The sequence below is a fragment of the Pithys albifrons genome, chromosome 8 (assembly GCF_047495875.1).
Source record: "Pithys albifrons albifrons isolate INPA30051 chromosome 8, PitAlb_v1, whole genome shotgun sequence".
NCBI lineage: Eukaryota > Metazoa > Chordata > Aves > Passeriformes > Thamnophilidae > Pithys > Pithys albifrons.
In genome coordinates this window covers 21887313-21907092 of record NC_092465.1, presented here as the reverse complement: position 1 = coordinate 21907092, position 19780 = coordinate 21887313, and the positions used below count along the sequence as shown (strand labels likewise).

The window sequence follows — 19780 nt, the reverse complement described above, 5'->3', positions numbered from 1 at the left end:
AAGGAAGGAAGGAAGGAAGGAAAAGCAACTAGGAAAGACAGCAGATAGGTGACTTTACAATCAAGGCACTTGGGAAATATTTAAGGTAAGTAGGAGGCTACTTGTTTTAAAATCCATGTTTACATTTTTGTTCAACCATACAGTAAATAATGTAAGATTTGCGTGCTGCAGAAATAAAGGGACATATTTCTCTGTTTTCCAGTGGAGTTCTAGGTTCTTGTAATAGGAGAGAGAGGCTCATCCACTTAAGCAAAAATCTGGCTAGAATAACCAAGTATATGAATTTCAATTCTTTGATGAATTATAGCTGTAAGTCTTCTTGGATTGAGACTACATTTAGTGCCAGATATATGTGGAAAAATAATTTTGGAAATGGAAAGGGTCTGTTTGAAAAATATGCTTACATGAGTCCTTCAAAGAGACTTTCCTGGACATCTTATCATTCAAACATTAAAATACCTCCCAATATTTACCTGCTTGATTTTGATTTAAATAAAGAATTTCAGCTTTTGTTTATAAAAAAACATTTTAGATTGAGACACAACCAGCAAAACTTTGTGTCAAAACGTTTTCAAATAACGCTTTGACAAGGTCAATAAATCAGCAGCTTCTGAAAATGACTGTAGAAAAGCAAAGCAAAACACAGATGTACTTGAGCTGCTTCTCCTGCTTTGAAAGAGAAAATAAGAACACTTTAAAACTTAAGTCTCCAGCTTACTGTGCTGGCAATACTCTTTTAACCCCATATGCATTAATGTCTGCAAAAAAACCTGAAAGGGAAATGAGAAAGATCAGGCACAGACTCTAAACAACAAACATGTGTCCTGCAACAACAGCTTAAAACCCTTGCTGGGCAGGCACTTCATTTTTCAAGGAGGTCCAAATCCAGGATTCATTTTAAAATCAGTGGTTGCAATAAACTTTTTTTGTTTTTTTTAAAGACTGAAAGAAAAATGGAAAGAGCATTGTAGCAGGTAACTGGATATTAGAAGAAAAGTAAGATGTAGTGCAAGATGAAACAAATATGAAAAAAAAGTTGGTCATGCTGACACTAATGTTGATGATTTAGGTCCCCAGAAGCTCTTTTACGTTCTTAGCTATTATCTATCTCAGCTGCTGAAACCTGCTGTTTTAAAGGCATTAGAGTTTAACATCTAGTGACAGCACTTGGGTTATTTATCATTATGTATCACCCTGCTACACTATATTTTATTATACTGGATTTAAAGAAAGATAACACAATTATGGTTAATTTGCTTCTCTTCTTTATATATATAGTGTCATGACCCACCACAGCTTTGTCCCATGAGATATTTTTAACCAAAAAGAAATCCACAAGAAACTCTCCCTAAAAATTCCATTAATAACCTCTTGTAGCATGTATAGGTTGCAGGGTCTGGAACTAAGAATGTTTTAATCTCTTCAGCAAAACAATGTCTCATAATGATGTACAGGACTATTGCTGCACTGATGAAGAATCATACATAATTCAGCACCTTTCACTTGGCACCACTGTGATATCCTCATTAGCAGTGGCTCACAGTGGCTGTCAGATGGTGTCCATGCGAATGCAGGCATTATATTGTCTTTGAGATGTGCAGCTGCTTCCATGACACTGCCAGTATATAAAAACATGACGCCAGTTTGTTTTATTTAGTGCTAAACCTTCCAGTTTGTAAAAACAAGGCTGACACAGAGCCTGACATGAGGCAGTGAAAATAATTAGCTCTCATTTTCTCAGCCTCCTATTTCCTTCTCCCTGCTGTGTTCTCTTTCCACTAAACCACCACATGTCAGTCGAAATGGGAGGCAATTAGTGGGCTCATTTCAGTCCCCACAACTGTGCTGAAAAGAAAGTATTTATGATGGCACAATGAACAGCTGAAAGATTAAATAACATTTGCCTTTTGAAAAGAAAATGACTTCTAGCTAAATGGGCAATTTTTGATTATTCTCAAACAAGCTTAGAGTAGTTGGTTTTTAAAATACAAGAAAGGAAAATGAGTCATTTTTAGGTGAAAGAATCAAATAAAACTTGACACAGTAATGCAAATAACTGATGTTTTATTGCAAAATATGTAAATGTGTTATACCCTTAACAATGGCTGGTGTCTCAGGTCAGGGCAGGCTGCTGCCAGCCAGGCTCCAGCAAGAGAAGGTGGCTCCACCGCCGGTTTTGTTTCAGCTGTGCAGGCAGAAAAAAAGAGGAGCGGAGGGGAGGCCTTGCGAGAGAGATGGTCTCTTAGAATGTACAGAAACAAAGCAAGCAAAAGATATATTTATGTTATCACTTGCCTGGGTGCTTCCTTCGAGCTGGAGCCCTTACTCCTCTGCAAGGCAACAGGCACTGACTGGCTGGAGCTTCGCCTGGAGAAGCACAAGGCCTTTTTAACACCTACACAGACCAACCAGCAGTACCAAAAATATCTTTTGCCTGACAGCACCTTTCTTTAACATCCAGCACTGTGGAGCTCTGTGCCACAATGGAGTGGGACGTAATGGTAAATACCAGACACCTCTGCATGCTGGGTGGTGGTGGCCTGAGAACAGGGGCTTGCAGCAGGCGTGATGAGAGCCCTGCAATGCCACAGCATTTACCAAGAGCTGCTCTTGACCTGTGAGCAGAAGCAAACGGGTTGTTGCAGTCACAGGCATCATCCACAGGAGCAGCCTGCTTGTGCCAGTAGGACTGTAAAGGTGGAAGCACAAAAAATGTGAGTCCCTTCCCTGAGGGCTGCATGGGTGTCCTCCTGCACTGTCCCTGTCCTCCAGTGGCATTTCCCGTGGACCACTCATGGAGACAATGCACTGGAGACATGCGGACACCACATCCCCACTGATGGCGGAACAGCATGTGACGGCTACTGTCACACACTGGAGCTGCAGGGGACAAGGGTGCAGAAGAGCTCAGGAAAGGCACAGCAGGGCTGCTGGATGTATCCTGTGCATGCTGGGAACAAAGGCTACCCTTCCAGGCTTTTGTCCAGAGAGCATGTGCCAAGCCTACAAACCACTGGGAACCTCTCTGTGCTTCTGCAGACATATCTGCCAAGGCTGCATGCAAGAGATAATGTGTGGAAGGCAGCAAGTTAATTTAGTGGTCAAGTTATAAACAAACCTTGACATTAAAAAGTCTAGAAAGTCGACTGAGCAATTCACCTAGCTGGAAAGTCTATATGGCTCTACAGAGCTATGGAATAATTTCTAATGGGAATCTCTGGTCTAGTGCTGCCTGCACAAGGATTTTTAAGGGTGTTGGCTTGAGTTTGACCTCAGTTACACATGGATGCTACAGCTGGAGCAATCCCAGTGAAGATGATAAAGTTATACTGGCTCCACCTCATGCAAAAACAATACATGTCCGGAAAAGCTTCTCTGAATGAAAATACGAAGTCAGATCACCTGCACTGACACATCTTCTTGGCAGACCATATTAATCAGTTCTTAATGGTGCTGGCAATATTTTAAATGTGACTGTGGTTTTATTTTACAGCATAGGTAATTTTTTGTGTCCCTTCACAAAGCATTTACCCCTTTGCTGATTAGTTGTTAGAACAGGAGCAAATCTATGAAAATGGCACACAAGCACAGCTACTCTGATTCTTGCATTAACTATTAGTCTTTAGTAGTGAAAGCATTGTGCTTTGAGATGCAATGGAAAAGAGAGGATTTAGAAGATGAGGTTTTGAGATAAGGTTAAATAACCTCACATTAGCAATTATCTTGCAAAGGAAGGGTCAGATAAAATCATTTCCTCTGTCAACTTTACTTACTGAAGTGCGTTAAAATACCTACAAAGCATGGGAAAAATATGTGGCAAAAAACCTGCAAAAGTAGAATTTTAAATTTTAGATCTTGGCCCTTGCTTTATTTTTAAGAATGCAAAGAAAGGATCTATGACTGTTGATATAGTGAGAGGGTGGAGGAGAAGAAGCAGCAGAAATGGTCTCAAGCACTTGTGGAAGTGTATTCCAGTTACAACTATTTCAGTACTGCTTTTTCTGGTACTGCCAGCATTTTGCCAGCCTGGTCTTCTCCACATGAAGAGCTGGTCACAATGTCTCTCTGAAGTAGCTTTAATAGTATATTCACTTCTGCACTATGCATTTAAATAATAGCATTAAAATATATCCTAGTTTGGATATTCAAGGCTAGAAAATAGTTCACACAGTCAGCAGACAGTTTTGAAGAGGCTCTGCTTCTTACCTTGTCAAATAGAGGGAGAGGTAACTGGGGGAAAATAAGGTGAAATGCTGAGCCAACTTCAAGGCTTTGTGTTTGGATATAAGTCAAATTGTGCCATACTGGGTAAAAAATGAGAACATTCAATGGCATGGTGAAATCTGCCCTTTTGATGACCAAAACTAAAGAATGCATCAATAGAAGGCAAAAGGACTGTAAGTCATTCTTCTCAAGAGGTTGGGTGATTCCTCAGTGCAGAGCCAACACAGCTCAGACACCTTTCCCTGATTGGGAAATTTTAATGAGCCACCTAGGACGAGAAAGCCATTGAAAATTCTCTCTGCAGTTCTGCAAATCAGTTCAAGCCGCAATTGCCAGGGCTTGTTGTTTTACCCTCCATCCTGAAGTTAATTGGTGGTTCTCTGCTTTTTTTTTTAATTTGTGGGAAAAAAATAAAATGTTTAAATCTATCACCTTTTAGCTCAGCTGGAATTGTGTACAGAAAGGTCATTAAAAGGCAGTGAATGGAAGTAACCACTTAAACTACAAGAGTTGGAAAAGAAACCTCTAAAAACCAGGTTAGTTTTGCAATGCTCACTCCTGATGCATTTGGAGAGCACAAAGGTCAACTGAGCTTTTATCTCTTCCAAAGATGCAGCTAAAAAGGGAAGGAAACTGTAATGAAATGACTGCATCTGTCAGCTGGTGGAAACCACATAATCCCACTACAAGATGCAGTTTAAATTAGATAACAAATATGAGGCTGGTAAAGATGTGTACTGGAAAGTCAGTGTTTCATTCAGTATACAGACAAAGCAGAACATTGAAATGCTGTCCTGAAGCATTTCCACCAGGACCCTCAGTAAAAGGCACTGCCTTTCCCAAGGCCCTTACGTTTCTGCCTGCTTATGAAGAAGATGCACTGGCTGTGCTAATGGGGCATAGTGCAGTGCCAGGGAGGGGCCATCTGTGCTTGAGGAACCACCTTCACACTGGAGATGGTGCTGTGCTCTGACCAGCCAAACACATCTGAATTAACCAGCACCGCTGAAATCGTTTTTGTTCCAGTGGTATTGCAGTATGTCATGCTGCATGCCAAAGCTGCACCCATGCCAGGGCTTTAGTCTGTATCAGTAGAGGCAGGGCTTCTGTCTCACACATCCATCCTGTCCCATGCTTCGGCAGAGCCACCTCTGATGGCATGGATGGGCTTGCTTCCAGGTGCAACTGCAGTAACTAATGGGAACTCAGCCCAGGAGACCAGCACAGAGCCCGACTGGGGTAAAACCTCCCAGCATGACCTGTTCCCCTGTACAGAGCCCTTCCTGCTGTGCTTCACCACCTCCCAGCTGAGCCCAATAACCTCCCTTGATGTGCACAGGTCTAGGAACCCACACATCACCCAGGGAACACAGAACCTCAATGCATAACCCACATTTGAGCTTATTGCCTCTTTTCCCTCATGGCTAAACCAGGAGAAATGCTTTTTAGCTAGGCAGCCAGCTATAGGGACTGATTAGGATAAAGGTCCTCTGAGAAATTTATTTTTAAACTGATGTAGGCCAGCGTTTTAGCTATAAAGATGGTGGAGGGTATGATCCCAAGTGCTTCTGCTGACCCAGTTTTACCAGAACAGGCACCACTCTTTTATAAAAACAGGACAGTAAAAGTTTAAATCCCTCAATCCTGGTTTACTCTTTATCTCCAGCTCATTTTGGAAGAAATCTGGGTGGCAGCAGTAGCTGTCTCAGAGCAGCCTCTAGGGGAGCTAGAAGATTGTATCCAGGGGTTTTCAAAGAAGCAGGCTAGTCAAATTTTCTGTATTGTGTGTACCACACCAATCTTTGTTAGTGCTTTGTTTAATGCAAATTACTTGATCACGTTGGCCCTAGCATCCTGCCCAAAAGCTCAGACAATCTACTTCCTCCAGTCCACTTTTTAAAATTGGCTCTGCTACAACATCTTTAAAGACAGGTACAAACTAATGTGCAGATCTCAGTTAGATGCTTCCAGCCCAGAAAAATTCAGGTGACAAATAGCACATTCCCTGGAATGGCATCACTAAGCACACAGGGTTCTGCAGCAGGGCAGCTGACAGGGAAGGCATGCCTGGTATGCAACTATGGCTTCAGAGGGAATGGCTTCCTTAGAAAGGGGCCCAACAGCACACAGAGCAAGTAGAACCAATTAGGAGCTCACAGGGAAGTTATCAGAAAAAAAAGTTATCAGAAACCTGCAGAAGTTATGTCAGCACTGCATAGGCCCATTGAACTAACTCTGTCCTCTCACAGACTTTGGCACGCTCATTTGCAAATTTTGCTATTGTGGCTAAAACATCTACTCATCCTCAGACTTAGTGTTAGTACAACATGAATTTGTCTCCAGTGCTCAGAGGTCTATTCACTCCTTCTCCTGCTCTTTCCTGGGGTGGTTGCTCATCTCCCCACACTGTGGCTCACAGCCCATACTGGAAATGGAAGGGAGATATGAGCTATTTCATGGACATTTAGTTATTTGAAGAGTTAGTTGCACACGGGAGACAAAAATGCACACCTACAAAAAAGCACCTGTACAGCAGCACAAGCAACATGCATTCAAGTACACTGAGACAATCTAAATACTTCACATAGCGATATAGAAGGTTTTTATAGGGAAAAAAAGTACTTAGGATAAAAGAAAAATAAAATAAAAAAGGAAATCTCCAGACAAAAAGGTTTTTCAAATTGATGAAATGATTTCCGTATGAGTACAAGTTCCTACTAAGTTCAAACCTAAATGCTTTCTCTGCAAGCACCACCAAGTACAGAAATCAAGAGACTTCTGCAAACAATATGCCCTGAAAGCAAAGCAGCCAGATAACATAAGATGAAAGTCAGCCTCCCACAAGTTTAGGGTGGACACACAATGCAGATTTATCAAATACAAAAGGAAACAAATCCTGCTGTCACAACCCCTGACTCTAACTCAGAAATGCTTTGCACGCCATTTCCACATAGATGATTAATTCTAAACCCCTTGAACTCAGAGTCCATGGCAAGCCGGATAAAGAAAACAAAAAGCATGGGAACAAACCTCACTCTCAAGAAAAAACAATGTGGTGGAAATCTTTTGCTGGAACATCTGGAGTCATCAATGCTCCTGTTACACAGAGTGAGACGAGAGATCCTTGAACCAGCTCGGCTTGGAGCTGAGGTTTGATTAGGACGTGGCATGCTGGCAATTGCCTTTTACCAGCTGCTGCACAGCAGTTTTGCTATCAGCAATGAGCTGCAACTGCCCCTCCCTCCTTCCCCAGTGCCATGAGAGCACAGTCACCACCAGAACCAGTTCCATCCTGCCCAGCCATCATCCATGCATACCATGTATTTTCCAAACTCCTCTTGGTTGCATAAAGCGGTATCTCCTTTCTGCTGAGACAAAAGTAATAGTCTCTCCACCAACATCAGGCATATGGCACTGCTCAACTGTTGGTGGGGTTTTCTTTCATAAATGGATTTTTATTTCATACCCATTGGAATAAAAGGAACAAAGCAAAATCCTGAATTATAAAAATTACAGTTAAGAAATTTGTTCAGAAGGAAACAAAAACTTTCATGTAAAGCTTTCTATGCCACTCTTCTCTTCCTTTCCTGCTCTGGGGCACAGTTCCCCATCACTGATGAAGCCCCATTTGCCACCTTGACATTGAGTCGGCACTTTCCAAAACAAGAGGATTCTTAGGCCAATTTATTCTTTTGTGTCCAGAAGATATTGGACCCTCAGTAGTGACTGCTAACCAAACCAAGTGATCTAGCACTCCCAGCTTACCTTTGGACCATTTCCTGGTTTCAAGTGATAACCAAAAACAAGTTCAAGATTAACTACTTTCTCTATGTTTTCTTCAGCTCCACCTGCAGAATCCTGAAAAAAACAAAAGCCAAAGTGAGAGTCCATATCTACCACAATCTGCTGGGAGACAGAAGCACAGTCTTTGGTGGCAGAAAGAATTTGCCTTTCAGATGCCACAAATCAGGCAGGCAGCAGGAAGGAGACATCATACTCCAAGAGGGGCCAGGGCTCCTGCGTGGGTTTAGGGCACACAGGGGATGACATGTGCGATTCCTGCTCCTGGTTGAGCTGCTCTGGCATGGCACAGTGTCCCTGGGAGCATCGTGGCAGCCTCTGCCATTGGAATTACAGCTGGCACGCCATGGCAGCAAAGCCCTGACTTCCATTTTCCCCTTTAATGAACAGTTTTCCTGTACACAAATTTAGTCTAAGTGGATTTCACTCTATAGCTGTGCAATAAATTCTGACTACAAAAGCTACTTCAGGCTTTGGGGTCTAGAATTGCTTGATTAGTTCACTGGACTAAATCAGGAAAAAAAATGCTCTAGCAACTACAAGGTTATCAAACACTCTCTCCCTTTTGCATGGCTCTTGTTACTGGTATTGAAAAACCAGTAGGTTAACATAAAGGTGACTAGACATTAAAAATCATCCTTCCCTCTAACATTAGCAAACTGAGGAATGATGGGCTCAGTCTGGGCCAGAGGTCTGCTGTTCTTCAGTGGTGATCAGTTGGTGGGACCAGTTTGGAGGAATGGCTTTTAAAACTAATTTTTGATTAATGCAACAAAGGAATTGCAGCCAGTAGTCTCTTAATTTAATTCCACTGGTTCCAAGATAAAATCTTAGAAGCTCATTGAAAGCAACTTCTATTATCCTACTACTTGTTCTGATGTGACCCATCTCTGCTGTTGACCCACCGCATGTGTTACAACCCTCTGTAGGAACTGCTGCTCACCCTCCCCAAATGGGAGAAAGTTGAGACACAAGAACAATAAAATACTCATACCAACATGAGAAGCACTTCTTAAATAAATAATGTGACTTGCCTTAATTAATGGTGGAAAATGAAATAGATTTAGGTAGTCGTGGGTTAACTTCTCAATAGCAGTCTAGGAAAAAAAAAATGAACAAAACCAGATGGGAGTTATTTAGTATCTCACACTGCAAATGCCTGCATGAAAAACAGTGAAACTCGGTGTGCACTGTGTTTTTCACTGTGGATACATTAGGGCATGTGAGAACAGTTTATAATACAGCCCTGTTCTGGAAACTGCTGTAGTAGATTGGCCCCATTTTGCATTCAGAATCAGATCTGCTTAATCAGAGAAAGACATGTTTGGGAGGTTGTTTTCGTTGTTTTTATTTATGCTCAATCAACCCAGGAAGCTGAAATCTTTCATTTTGGGCATTATTGACTTTATTAAGTTTCAATAATTTTCCCTGTAGGAAACGTAAATTAAATATTTCAGTAATGGTGTGTGGGCATGGAAAAAATGGCTGATGAGCAAAAGGCGAATAAATCTGAGTGACTTACGAAGCTAAATTTACAGGACTACCAATTAGGACACAAATATCTCTTTACTAGAAAATTGTGATCTAAAATGATTGAGACCCAACAGAATTACAGATGCTGCTTTTAGAGAAACCTTTTCCAAAGCTGACTGCCAGAAAACTGAATTCTGTCCTGTGGCTACAATATTAATACCATTACTGCTGTCGTGATCACATTTCCCAGACCATTTTCTTAATTAATTACAAACACTAGATATTTAAAACACTGCAAAACAGAGTTTTAAGAGCAAAGAAACCTGGCTGTCAACCAGCTTTGAAGTTGTCCAATGGAGTTTTGTTAGTCCAAGTATGCTTTACAATATAAATGAGATATGAAAGTTGAGATGTTCAGAATTCCAGTTCAAGTAACTGGCTTTGTACTTGTTTCTCCCTCAGCTAAAGAGAACTCTCTCTCTGAATATACCCAAGTTTTCTCCTGGAAGAATGGCCCTCCTAGGTGAATCTGTAGCAGAACTGCCAGTTCAGCTTCAAAAAACCAAGAACTAAAGAGGAGCATAAACATATTTTCATGCTTCCTCAGATGCTAAGGTTGCTTTGGGTTCTAGACCAGTATGAACCTCTGTTTATTTCAGATAGCAAATATGTTCTCTATGTAGCTTTGCCACATTTTTCGTTAATACTACTGAAAACCCATAGACTCCCTCTTAATATTCATACTGTAACCTATTGCAACATGCAATATATGCGATAATACCTTTAAATGGATGATGTGTCCTCTGGAAACAATTCCCATGTCCTTTAAATCCTCTTCTTCTAGAAGCAGCAATTGTTTCCCAGTGATATGATGTTCCTTAAACAAGCTAGCATAGACACTCATTTCACCAGAAGCATCGCCTTAAGATAAAAGAGGTTGTTCAGAAATCCATAGGGCACTATATTGGAGGGGGGGAAAATGAACAAATGTATCTATGTTCATAAATGTGAATATGAAAGTACTATGAATAGCCTTTACCTTTTCTAGTAAGTTGTTGCATCCAGAAAAACTGCAAAAAAGAGGAATCAATCTTGAAGTTCATATTATCAAAATTTTGTATTACAGTTATTTGGAGTTCACAAGTATATTGGTTTTTAAAACAAAATTTAAAAATACTTCTTACTTTGGGTTAAAGGACTTGAGATTCACCAATGCAAGTGATTAATTCTATTTAGCTTTTCAAAATTGCCTTCCATTTTGCAGCCACCTTTCTCAGTTTATTGTCATGAAGAACAGAAACAATCGAAGCAAAGGCTGAGTGATATCATGTGCTAAAAGGGTTGAAGTGAAGGAGCCAGGGCTACTTTTGCACTGGCTTTCCAGACAGTCCTTCAGTAAACATCAGCTAAGCAAGCTCATGATGCACAACACACAAAGAGGGTGCTGGATAGGACATTAAAATAATTATGACACATCACTATGCCAGAGATAAATCACTGATGTGTCTTGTTTAGCCTTTTAACCTAATAAAAAGGAAAAAAAGACTCACTGCCATTATTTTATATAAGAGATTCCACACGCCTTAAAAATCCCTTCACTTGTTTGCAGTTAATTCCCATCCAGGTGGCACATAGTAGGATAAAACCTTCAAACCCATTTTGTCCTGTCCAGGGTCAGGTCTTTGGGCACTTCCACATTCCTTAAATGATGACTCAGGAATGCCCTTATGTCTGCTGACAGCGGCCAGCTCCCATTATTTTCTGGACACTGGAGAATGTGGCTGTTTTATGAGGGTAACTCAAGCCCTTAATTTACTCATGGTCATTTTAAACCTTTTTTAGGACACAAGTTTGAGCAAACAGCAGTAAATTCTCACCTGGATGTTCTGATCCAGCCTTCCCTCCCTCCATACCCACTATGATTTGCTAAGAGAGCTCCAGCAGCACGACACTGGCCACATTAGCACAAAATACTCACCACATCTTCTTCGGTCCATGCACAAATATCAAAGGAGGGCAGCAACTGCATGAGAGATATGAATTGAAAAGAAAACTGTCTGACCATTTTTCTCCCCTCCACCCAAATTTTACTCTGGTGGCTGATTTTGTTCTGTTCTATTTTCCCCTGCAAAGTGCAGGACTTAGGGTGTATCTCATATTGACATGTTAAACCACTGGATTCTCACTGATCGTGGGCTGGCTCCAACAGCATGTTGTTGGTGTTAAATCAATCCCATCACTCTATGCAGATAAAAGTAACAGCAGATCTCTGACAGAAACCACTTAGAAAGAAAAGTAAACTGTCTGATGGCAAGGGACTCTCTAGTTGCCTCTCCTCTTGGCTCTGACACTAAGGGAAGGCTTTTGCTTTTGCTATGGCTTTGGTACAGCTTGATTTCTGCAATGAAAATAATGCTCTTATTATGACTCCCTTCCAAATGATGGACATTCTCTGCAAAAGGAAGGAAAACTGTCAATGGACAGCAGTGAAAGCAGAGTTTGGAGTCTGTCCTCTAAAGCTACTGTACTGACACATCCCTCTTGGCTTCTGCCATCTTTGTAATTGCTCCCCTAGGGCTGAGGGAGTGCAGTGATTCCCAGCCTCCTCCAACACTGGACGCAAGATGGTGTTAGCTCTTGAAGCACTAGGAAACCATGGAGGACGCGCAAGGGAACAGCTGCATTAAACAAAATCCTGGGATGATTTGAAAACTGACAGAGGACAAGATGTCACTGTCATAGTGATTGCCATTTTACTTAGTCAAGCATATGATATCCCAAGCTTCACCTTCTTGGCATTTTTCTCCAGGTTAAATGATTAACATTAGTTGTATATCTGTATTTGGACTGTCAGTGTCTCCCAAAAGCTCAATACTATGATGTAGTTGCAAACTCTTTCAATGTAGATAACAGTGATTTATGAGAGACAGCTTGGTTACCCACCAGCCCCCATGGCTTTGTTCCTTCCTCCAGAGAGCTCTGCCACCCTGGAGTTCCCCAGCCCTGATACACGAGCAAAGCATGCCCCCTCAGCAGCCATTCCACCCTGCCCACCTCCAGCTCAATACTGACCCCCAGGACAGAGTTACCCCTTAGGTTCCTAGTGCTTCCCTAGCTCTCCAGGCACATGCCCAGTGTCTAGTGTAATCTGACCACAACTTTCAGCCATCATTTGACAACCCTTTGCAGCATCCACATGAAACATCCCTTGAAGGTCTTGTGATTGCTCAACACCCCTTGACTTTTGCCTCTGTATGTAGTGACTTTTTGCTGCCCATCCTGCTTTGAGGACTTTTCAGATAACTTTCTCCTCCTCCTCCTCCGATGTCTCACTCCAGTCTTGCCAGGCACAAACAATTCATGAGGCCAGCTGAAGCCACCTCTCTGCGGAGGATCTGGTGGATCCTCAAACCCACCTCATTGCCCACTGTTTCCCCAAAGTGGACAGAGCCAAAGGCATCAGGGTGAACTGGCAGAAGGCAAGATGTGCCTGCCAGAAAAAAATGAGACCTTCCTGACTAATACGCTATACTTGCAACCAATCTTCTCAACCTACCTGCTGTTAGGCGTTCCCTACACTAACAGCAACCCACAGCCTGGGCAGGATGCTGTGGGGCCAAAGTAATGCTGGGGGAAACACCTAAGCACAAAGAAGGGCAAGTGGCAATTGTGAACACCTCAGTGGATTGTGCCTTTTGTAGGTACTTATAGTCAAACCAGCTGGTGCGGTGGGAGGAGCCTGCTACAATAATTTGTCCAACTAAATTGTTTAATGCAGAAGTCCAACATTGCATTTTTAGTTGTACAGTGGATTTTTTCAGCTTTCCCCGTGTTTAAATATAACCAGTAGCAGAATATGTTCTGTATTATTTCAATTTTTTTTAAAAAACACAGGAGAATAAAGGGGAAATGTCACACACTGAGTAATAAAAAAATGTGACTTAAACTACCAGACAAAAGGAATGTTTTGAAACACCAGCATTTTACATAGTGACACAGATGCAAAAAATTTACTGTCAAAATGTTTATTGCAAAATAGAAGTTTGGAACAAAGAGAAGCAAAGGAAAAGTTCACATCAAAAGAAAGTTTATGACACCAATTGAGGAAATTGAATACATTGCATGATTTCTTTTTGTTTGCTTTGGTTTTACACTGGAAAATCAAGTCCACAGTGTGAATAAAACAAGACATGGTATGTCAAGTGCAATAAAGAGAATAACTGACACTGCAAGATTTTACCACACAGAAGTGTAACATTGCATGTTCCACACAAATGATATATTCAGTTTACAGCACAAGAGTCATGGCATAGGCGTTGCTTGCGCTCAGCTTTGCTTTTTCAGAAGGGAAAACGAAGTTTTCTAACACTGTGAAAATATTTTCTATTCAAATTCCATCAGTTCAAACTTGAAGTGTAAGTAGCATTGACTCCTACTATTCAGTACAAAACTTCAGTAGTGCAAAAGCAAGAAATGCAGTGGACTATATCTGACTTTAAAAGGCATATGAATATTTACCACACAATATAAAATGTTTAAAGTTGTTCGTTCTACAGTTTTAAAATTAAATCTTCACACATCAGAAATCTCTGTGCAGATTTTACAGTGTACACTAAGTCGAAGTCTGGGAGAAAGGGGAAGGTCCCTCCTCCAGATTTCCACCAGTGCATATTAAGGGTTGTGAAAATTACTAAATGAACTTACTTTTTCTACCTGAATGTTCTACCTAGGACTGTAGTAAAAACCTCTGTCAAGTAGGAGGTCTTCTTAAAAACCTGTAAAAGCTGCCTGATTACAGAAAAGGGAACTACAGCACTGAAGACGCACAGTAATACTGCTGAATACTGAACAGCTACATGCACACCATGGATTTATTGCTACTGCTGAGAGCAACACCAATCATTATTGCGTAAGATATTTAACCCAGAATAAACACTGTAAAACCCAGGGGGAAAGGGAATCAAGAAAACCTCTGGAACAATAAACAAATAACAAGTCAAGAACATGACTGTGCGACAAGAGGCAGTGCCAGATGTCACCTCCAGGGAATGCAGCCCACTGTACACCTTAAGACACTTGCTACTTGGAGGAATTAGTGGTACCATCATCACAAAAATGACTTGATCAAAATTTTTTCTCCACCGCTGAAGGAAAAGAAAGGGAGTTGGGAGTTTGGCATCCTGTCTTGGTCCCAGCTGACCCTGCATCTTTAAGCAAGCCAAAAGTTGATTCTCCCTATTCTTCTTTCAGGCCATTTACCCATCTAAGTCAATGCTGGTATAACAGCAACCTTGTAAATATGAGAAGTTCAGGCCTGGTTCTTACCTTTGCCTTCCATCAAAAGCAGTTCTATTATTTTACTGCAAATACCTCCAAGAGTCTGTGGAAGGTAGAGAAAACTGAGAACCCAAAAGGCCTGGCAGGGCCTAGTGAGCTGAGAGGTGCACGAGGCACAGGAAGGCTTTTGGTGGTTTGCTCCCAGCCCAGAGCAGCCAGAAGAACACCTTCTGGGTTTGGTTGATGCTTTCATAAGCTGACACACTATGTGGTTGTGGACTGTTGTGGAGATTCATGTAATCTGGTGATGATACAGGTAGAAGATGGACTGGGATATACACTGCAGAGCAAAATCTGGTGTGGAAGATGAAATACTCTGAGCTCCTCCAACCACCATACCTGTCCACTAGAGCAACTTTCAAAGCCTTTAATGAAAAGCCTTTCAGAGGGAAACAACACAGCTTGATTCTCACATACGATTTTTGGCTTGTAAACTGAAGGCATTTGGCCTGAAAGTCATCACAGGAAAGTAAAAATGAATCAATACCACGACTTCTTTAGTAAGCACAGACAATATTCTAAGTATAAGACAATCTCAAGGGAAGTGCATCACAACAGTTTGTCATATGTTATCACCTTATCTACAATTCAGAGACCACCTTAGCTACTTTGAATGCACAGGGAAGTTTTACAAGCATTTAATTTCCCCCTTAATAGACCTGAATTTGTTTTGACAAATAACATGGGGAAAGAAAGGAGAAGAGGCAAAAATTCATCTTTTGTTTCATTAAAAAACACTGAAACTAAGTAGATAACAGAAATTCTTACAAGCACGCTACCATATTCTGATGATATTTTGCTGATATAAATCACACATCTGGGTAAGCACAAAACTTTGAAGATAGACTTAAACCTTGAGATTTTTGCAACTATGAAACCCTGTGTCATACTACTTACGAATATTTTTATTTCTGTAAAGATTAAGGAGTGGATTTACAAATTCAGGTAAAAGCCATATAAGCAGAAATGTGCATGAAGTGCTCTGAGATTGTCAAACACCAAAAAAGTGCAAAATCTGCCAGAGACAGATTATTTTGTGCTTTTTAGAATCATAAATTGTACTGAAGCAAATTTAATTTTCAGCAGTATAACCCTACATTGCTTATGTGGTACAACAATTTATGCACAATGACACACATCTTAAGATCTAAAGTGCACATATTACATTACACAAACCCACCAAATTTTGCTGAGTGCAAAGTGGCAGTTACAAAAATAGTAACATTGTTGTGGGTGTTAGCACACATATACTTACAAAAATAGTACAAATCTGCACTGGAAACAGCCTTTTTGCTCTTATTTCCATTTCATCATCTGCCCTTCCATGTCCCTTTTTCTCCCTAAAATCAGGTTGCTTTGATGGACCTAATAAGCCATCCCTATTTCTGCTGAAGAAGTAAGTTTCTCCTTGGGAGACTCTGTAAATTTACTGCATCATTGAAATTACAATTTCATCATGACAAAATCTTCTGGACACAAGAGGGTTAACTTCAAGTCAGAGGATTTGCAACTGTTTGTAAGAAGGTTAAATGACATCCTACAGAAGTAAAGCATCTTGGAGGGTCTAATCCTGTGCGTGAGTGGAGTAGGCAAGCCTGAAGCACAGCACTTGCTGCAGGTTACTGGACCAGTGCTGATGCTTAAGGATAAAACACTTCTCTCTCATGACCTGAAGAGGTGCCCACTCTAGAAAAACTCCTTCAAAGAACTTTCTGTTTTGTTGAGTGAACAAGTAATGATTTGAGGCCTGCTGTTATCTAATGTATCCATTTTTCTCTAAGCTATCTACAAAACACTCACCATAATATGTAGGTTACAGTTGTGTAAAAGGAAAGCCTATAATTAAAGAAGCCACTCAAAACCAGAAGTTTTCATAAAAGAAATCCCTCCAGTAATTGAGAATGGAATTTTGATGGCTTATTCCCACTACCACAGAACTGCACAGTAACATTTTTCTTTTGAAATGCTGCCCTTCTTCCTTGGGCAAATATTTCACAACATCTTCCTTTCTAACCTGCATCTGTGTTTGCACTGGTTTCCCTCCCTCCTTCTGCATCATCACTAAAGGGGTCATCAGGAGAAACGTCCTCACTGCTCTCAACATAAGTGCCTGGCAGGCAATTATTGCAGCAGATTGTTACACACTGAGTTTTACAGAAAGACATAACAGCAATGGCAATACTTTAAAAGTGATTTAGCTGCAAAAGACAGGTATGCAGAGACTAGTAAATATTCCTCACATTACTGCCATCACAGAGAATTTCACATAAGCCACAGCAGTAGGGCCCAAGCTGAAATGCCACAGTGGCTTCTTTTTGTCCTTTCCCAAGGGTAGCTCACATCATTTAGGAGATTCAACAGAATCAAAATTTACGAACACCAATTTGTGCTCTCAGGTACAAGAATAAGTCCATCAAAGTTAATGAGGCTTCCTGGATTTACATCAACATAGCTGAAAATTAGCTTCTAGATCACAATATCTGATAATAGATGCAGAGGTCTGATTGCAGTTTGCTTTGCTAGAGTGAATTATATACAGATTCATATACATGTGAGGGGAAAAAGAACATTTATACAAATCATCTACTAAAAGGGATTATCTGGATTCTGCTGCTATTCAGTTTTTTAACTGTGTATTTAACTAACCCCTCTCTTCCCCCCAAGTTTCTCTCTTCCTAGAAACTTATTTGTGACTTCCCACAATGCTGCCTTGAAAAAAGGCTTTAAATTAGAAGCACAGCAAACCCCTTCACTGCAACAGTAAAAAAGAATGGATTGTAGAGAATAGCAAATCTGGAAGAAAAAGTATATGCATGTGACTGACAATTGAAGGGGTAAGGGAAATGACAAAAACCAAAAGAAATATTTGAAGTACATTAATGGCATTAAAGGCATTGAAGTTTCTCCCAGTGTTTTCAGATCTGAAGTTTATCAAGCCACAATTTCTGTAATCAGGCATCAAGAATTATTGATATAATCATGGTTCTTAATAATAATAATAATAATAATCTCCATTAGTTTGGAAAGTTTAGTTCCAAATTTCATCAAAGCGGAAATAAACCAGCACAATCTAAACAAAAATAACGTGTCTTTCTACACACAAACATGCTCAGTCTGGAGAAATCTCACTTTTTTTGTTGGTTTTTGTTGTTGTTCTTTTACAGGATTTAAACAGACCAAACTGACAGGATTCTTGTTCTAAAACTTTATTGTTTCGCTTTGCTAAAACAATTTCAGGGTTAATTCTATCACTTATTTCATTCACTGCTATCATCTGTGTCATCAAAATCATCATCATCATCGTCATCTGACCAGTCGAATTCACTGAAACCCAAAGCCATGTTGATTTTCTTCCCTTTTCTCATAGAGGTGGTTTTAGAAGAATTCTTTTTGGCTTGCATGTTTATCTGCATTCCAGAATGCAGGACAGATCCTGCTTGGTTCAGAGAGAAGATATCCCCAAAGCCCGTCATCATCAAGGCCTTCAGACTTTGGTTCATGCCAGCTACCTCCCCGTTACTTGTTGCTGTGATCTGACAAGACATCTCTGCACTGTTTGACTCCTCTGTTTTAGATTCAAAGTAAGACTCCTGAGACATTCTTGCAGCAAGAGGTAAGAAAAACTATTTAAAGGAGGAAAGGACAGAGCAAAAGTGAAAGTTAGAACCAATTTAAAAATCAAGGAAAAAGTCATCACCAGATTAGTTGGCAATCAACAGAAAGCATATGATTAGTGAATCTAAATATGGAGATCAAGTAAAGATTCATTAAAACAGATAGCATCCTTCTGGGGTCATTGTTCTTACATCAAAGTGCAAAATCACTGAGTGGCATGGCAAGAACCACAGGTAGCAGAGCTTTCATGACAAAAGAAGGTTCAAACTCTTCAATCCTTCATTTTGTACAGCGTAAAACAGAACATGACAGTTTCCAGCCAGGAGGACTGGCTCCCAAGACAACATGGGTAAAAGTCTGAGTGAGTTGCTTAATTGAATTTTTCAGGATTGAAGAATAAATCAGTTTAAGACCAGAGAACCCAAACAAGCTCCCGCAGTTTAGGGTAGAAGTAGCAGCCCCTAAATACCAGAAATAAAAGCAGTAGCAGCCTGGTTTTGAGTGTATGCTCAAAAGGAAAGAAAGGGGTCACCCTGCAAAGGCCACAATCAGAAATTATCCTTTCACCAATGCAAAGCCCAGAGGAACTGGCCTCCAGCCTGCGTGAGTCACCACACTTTTGCAAGCTGTCCCAGGGACGAGCAGGCAGAAGGGGGGCTGTTTTGGGCTAGCTCTTCAGCTTAGTTTTTTGGGGGCTTTTTTTTTTCAGTGATATCAATAGGTATCTGCCATTTGGTTATACTTTATATTAGATCTTTACTGATATAACCTTCACCTACAGATAATGGCATTCTCCTGATCCAGTCTGTTTGTAATAACAAATAAAACGTGCCCTCTCCAGCTAAATAATGATTAATATATCTTCAGAGTGGCCAGGCTAGTAACCTCTGTGACAGGTTTGTCTGTGCTCCTGAGTAAAATCTCAGGAGTTTCATCCTAAATTAAACTACCTACGGAAGTGATAGCAAAAGTGCTGTGTGTGAACACCTGCCCATGCCTTTCTTTCCAAAGCTGTTCGCAAAAACTACCTCCCTAAAATTCATGTTTTTTCACTATTTTTTTGACCTAATCAGAAAACTGACTGAAGAGTCAAAGGCAGTTGGTCACCACAGGTTACAGGGGTAATTATGGTGATGCCCTGGTCTCTAACACCAGGGACTTCATCACCAGGCTGCTCAAAGAGTGCCCATTTCCTGGTGAAACCACTTACACTGATTAACTGGCGATCATTAAAAAAGACAGTATCTGTCTTTTATTCCTCATGAGTTTTCCCTACTTATATAGGCTTTCGATTTGCATTGTGGGTAACAAAAGTTAGTGCTCGGGGTTT

At 40.7% G+C, this 19780-nt stretch overlaps 1 protein-coding gene across 8 annotated transcripts in view; it reads right to left on the bottom strand.

Moving 5' to 3' along the window:
- MAP3K20 (mitogen-activated protein kinase kinase kinase 20) overlaps window positions 1–19780 on the bottom strand; it is a 96678-nt gene that overhangs the window by 17494 nt on the left and 59404 nt on the right. For 7 of the 8 annotated variants that reach the window (XR_011698430.1, XR_011698432.1, XR_011698433.1 and 4 more), the window contains exons 12-16: window positions 11477–11521; window positions 10538–10568; window positions 10280–10419; window positions 9060–9122; window positions 7990–8082 (exon numbers count right to left, since the gene is read on the bottom strand). Coding sequence is in view for 4 of the 8 variants with exons in the window: in XM_071562350.1 (XP_071418451.1) it covers window positions 7990–8082; window positions 9060–9122; window positions 10280–10419; window positions 10538–10568; window positions 11477–11521 (372 nt within the window). In the remaining 4 variants the exon portion in view is untranslated. Of the gene's footprint in view, window positions 1–7989; window positions 8083–9059; window positions 9123–10279; window positions 10420–10537; window positions 10569–11476; window positions 11522–13488; window positions 18459–19780 lie in introns of those variants that run through there. The other variant, XM_071562352.1, reaches the window with a different exon arrangement.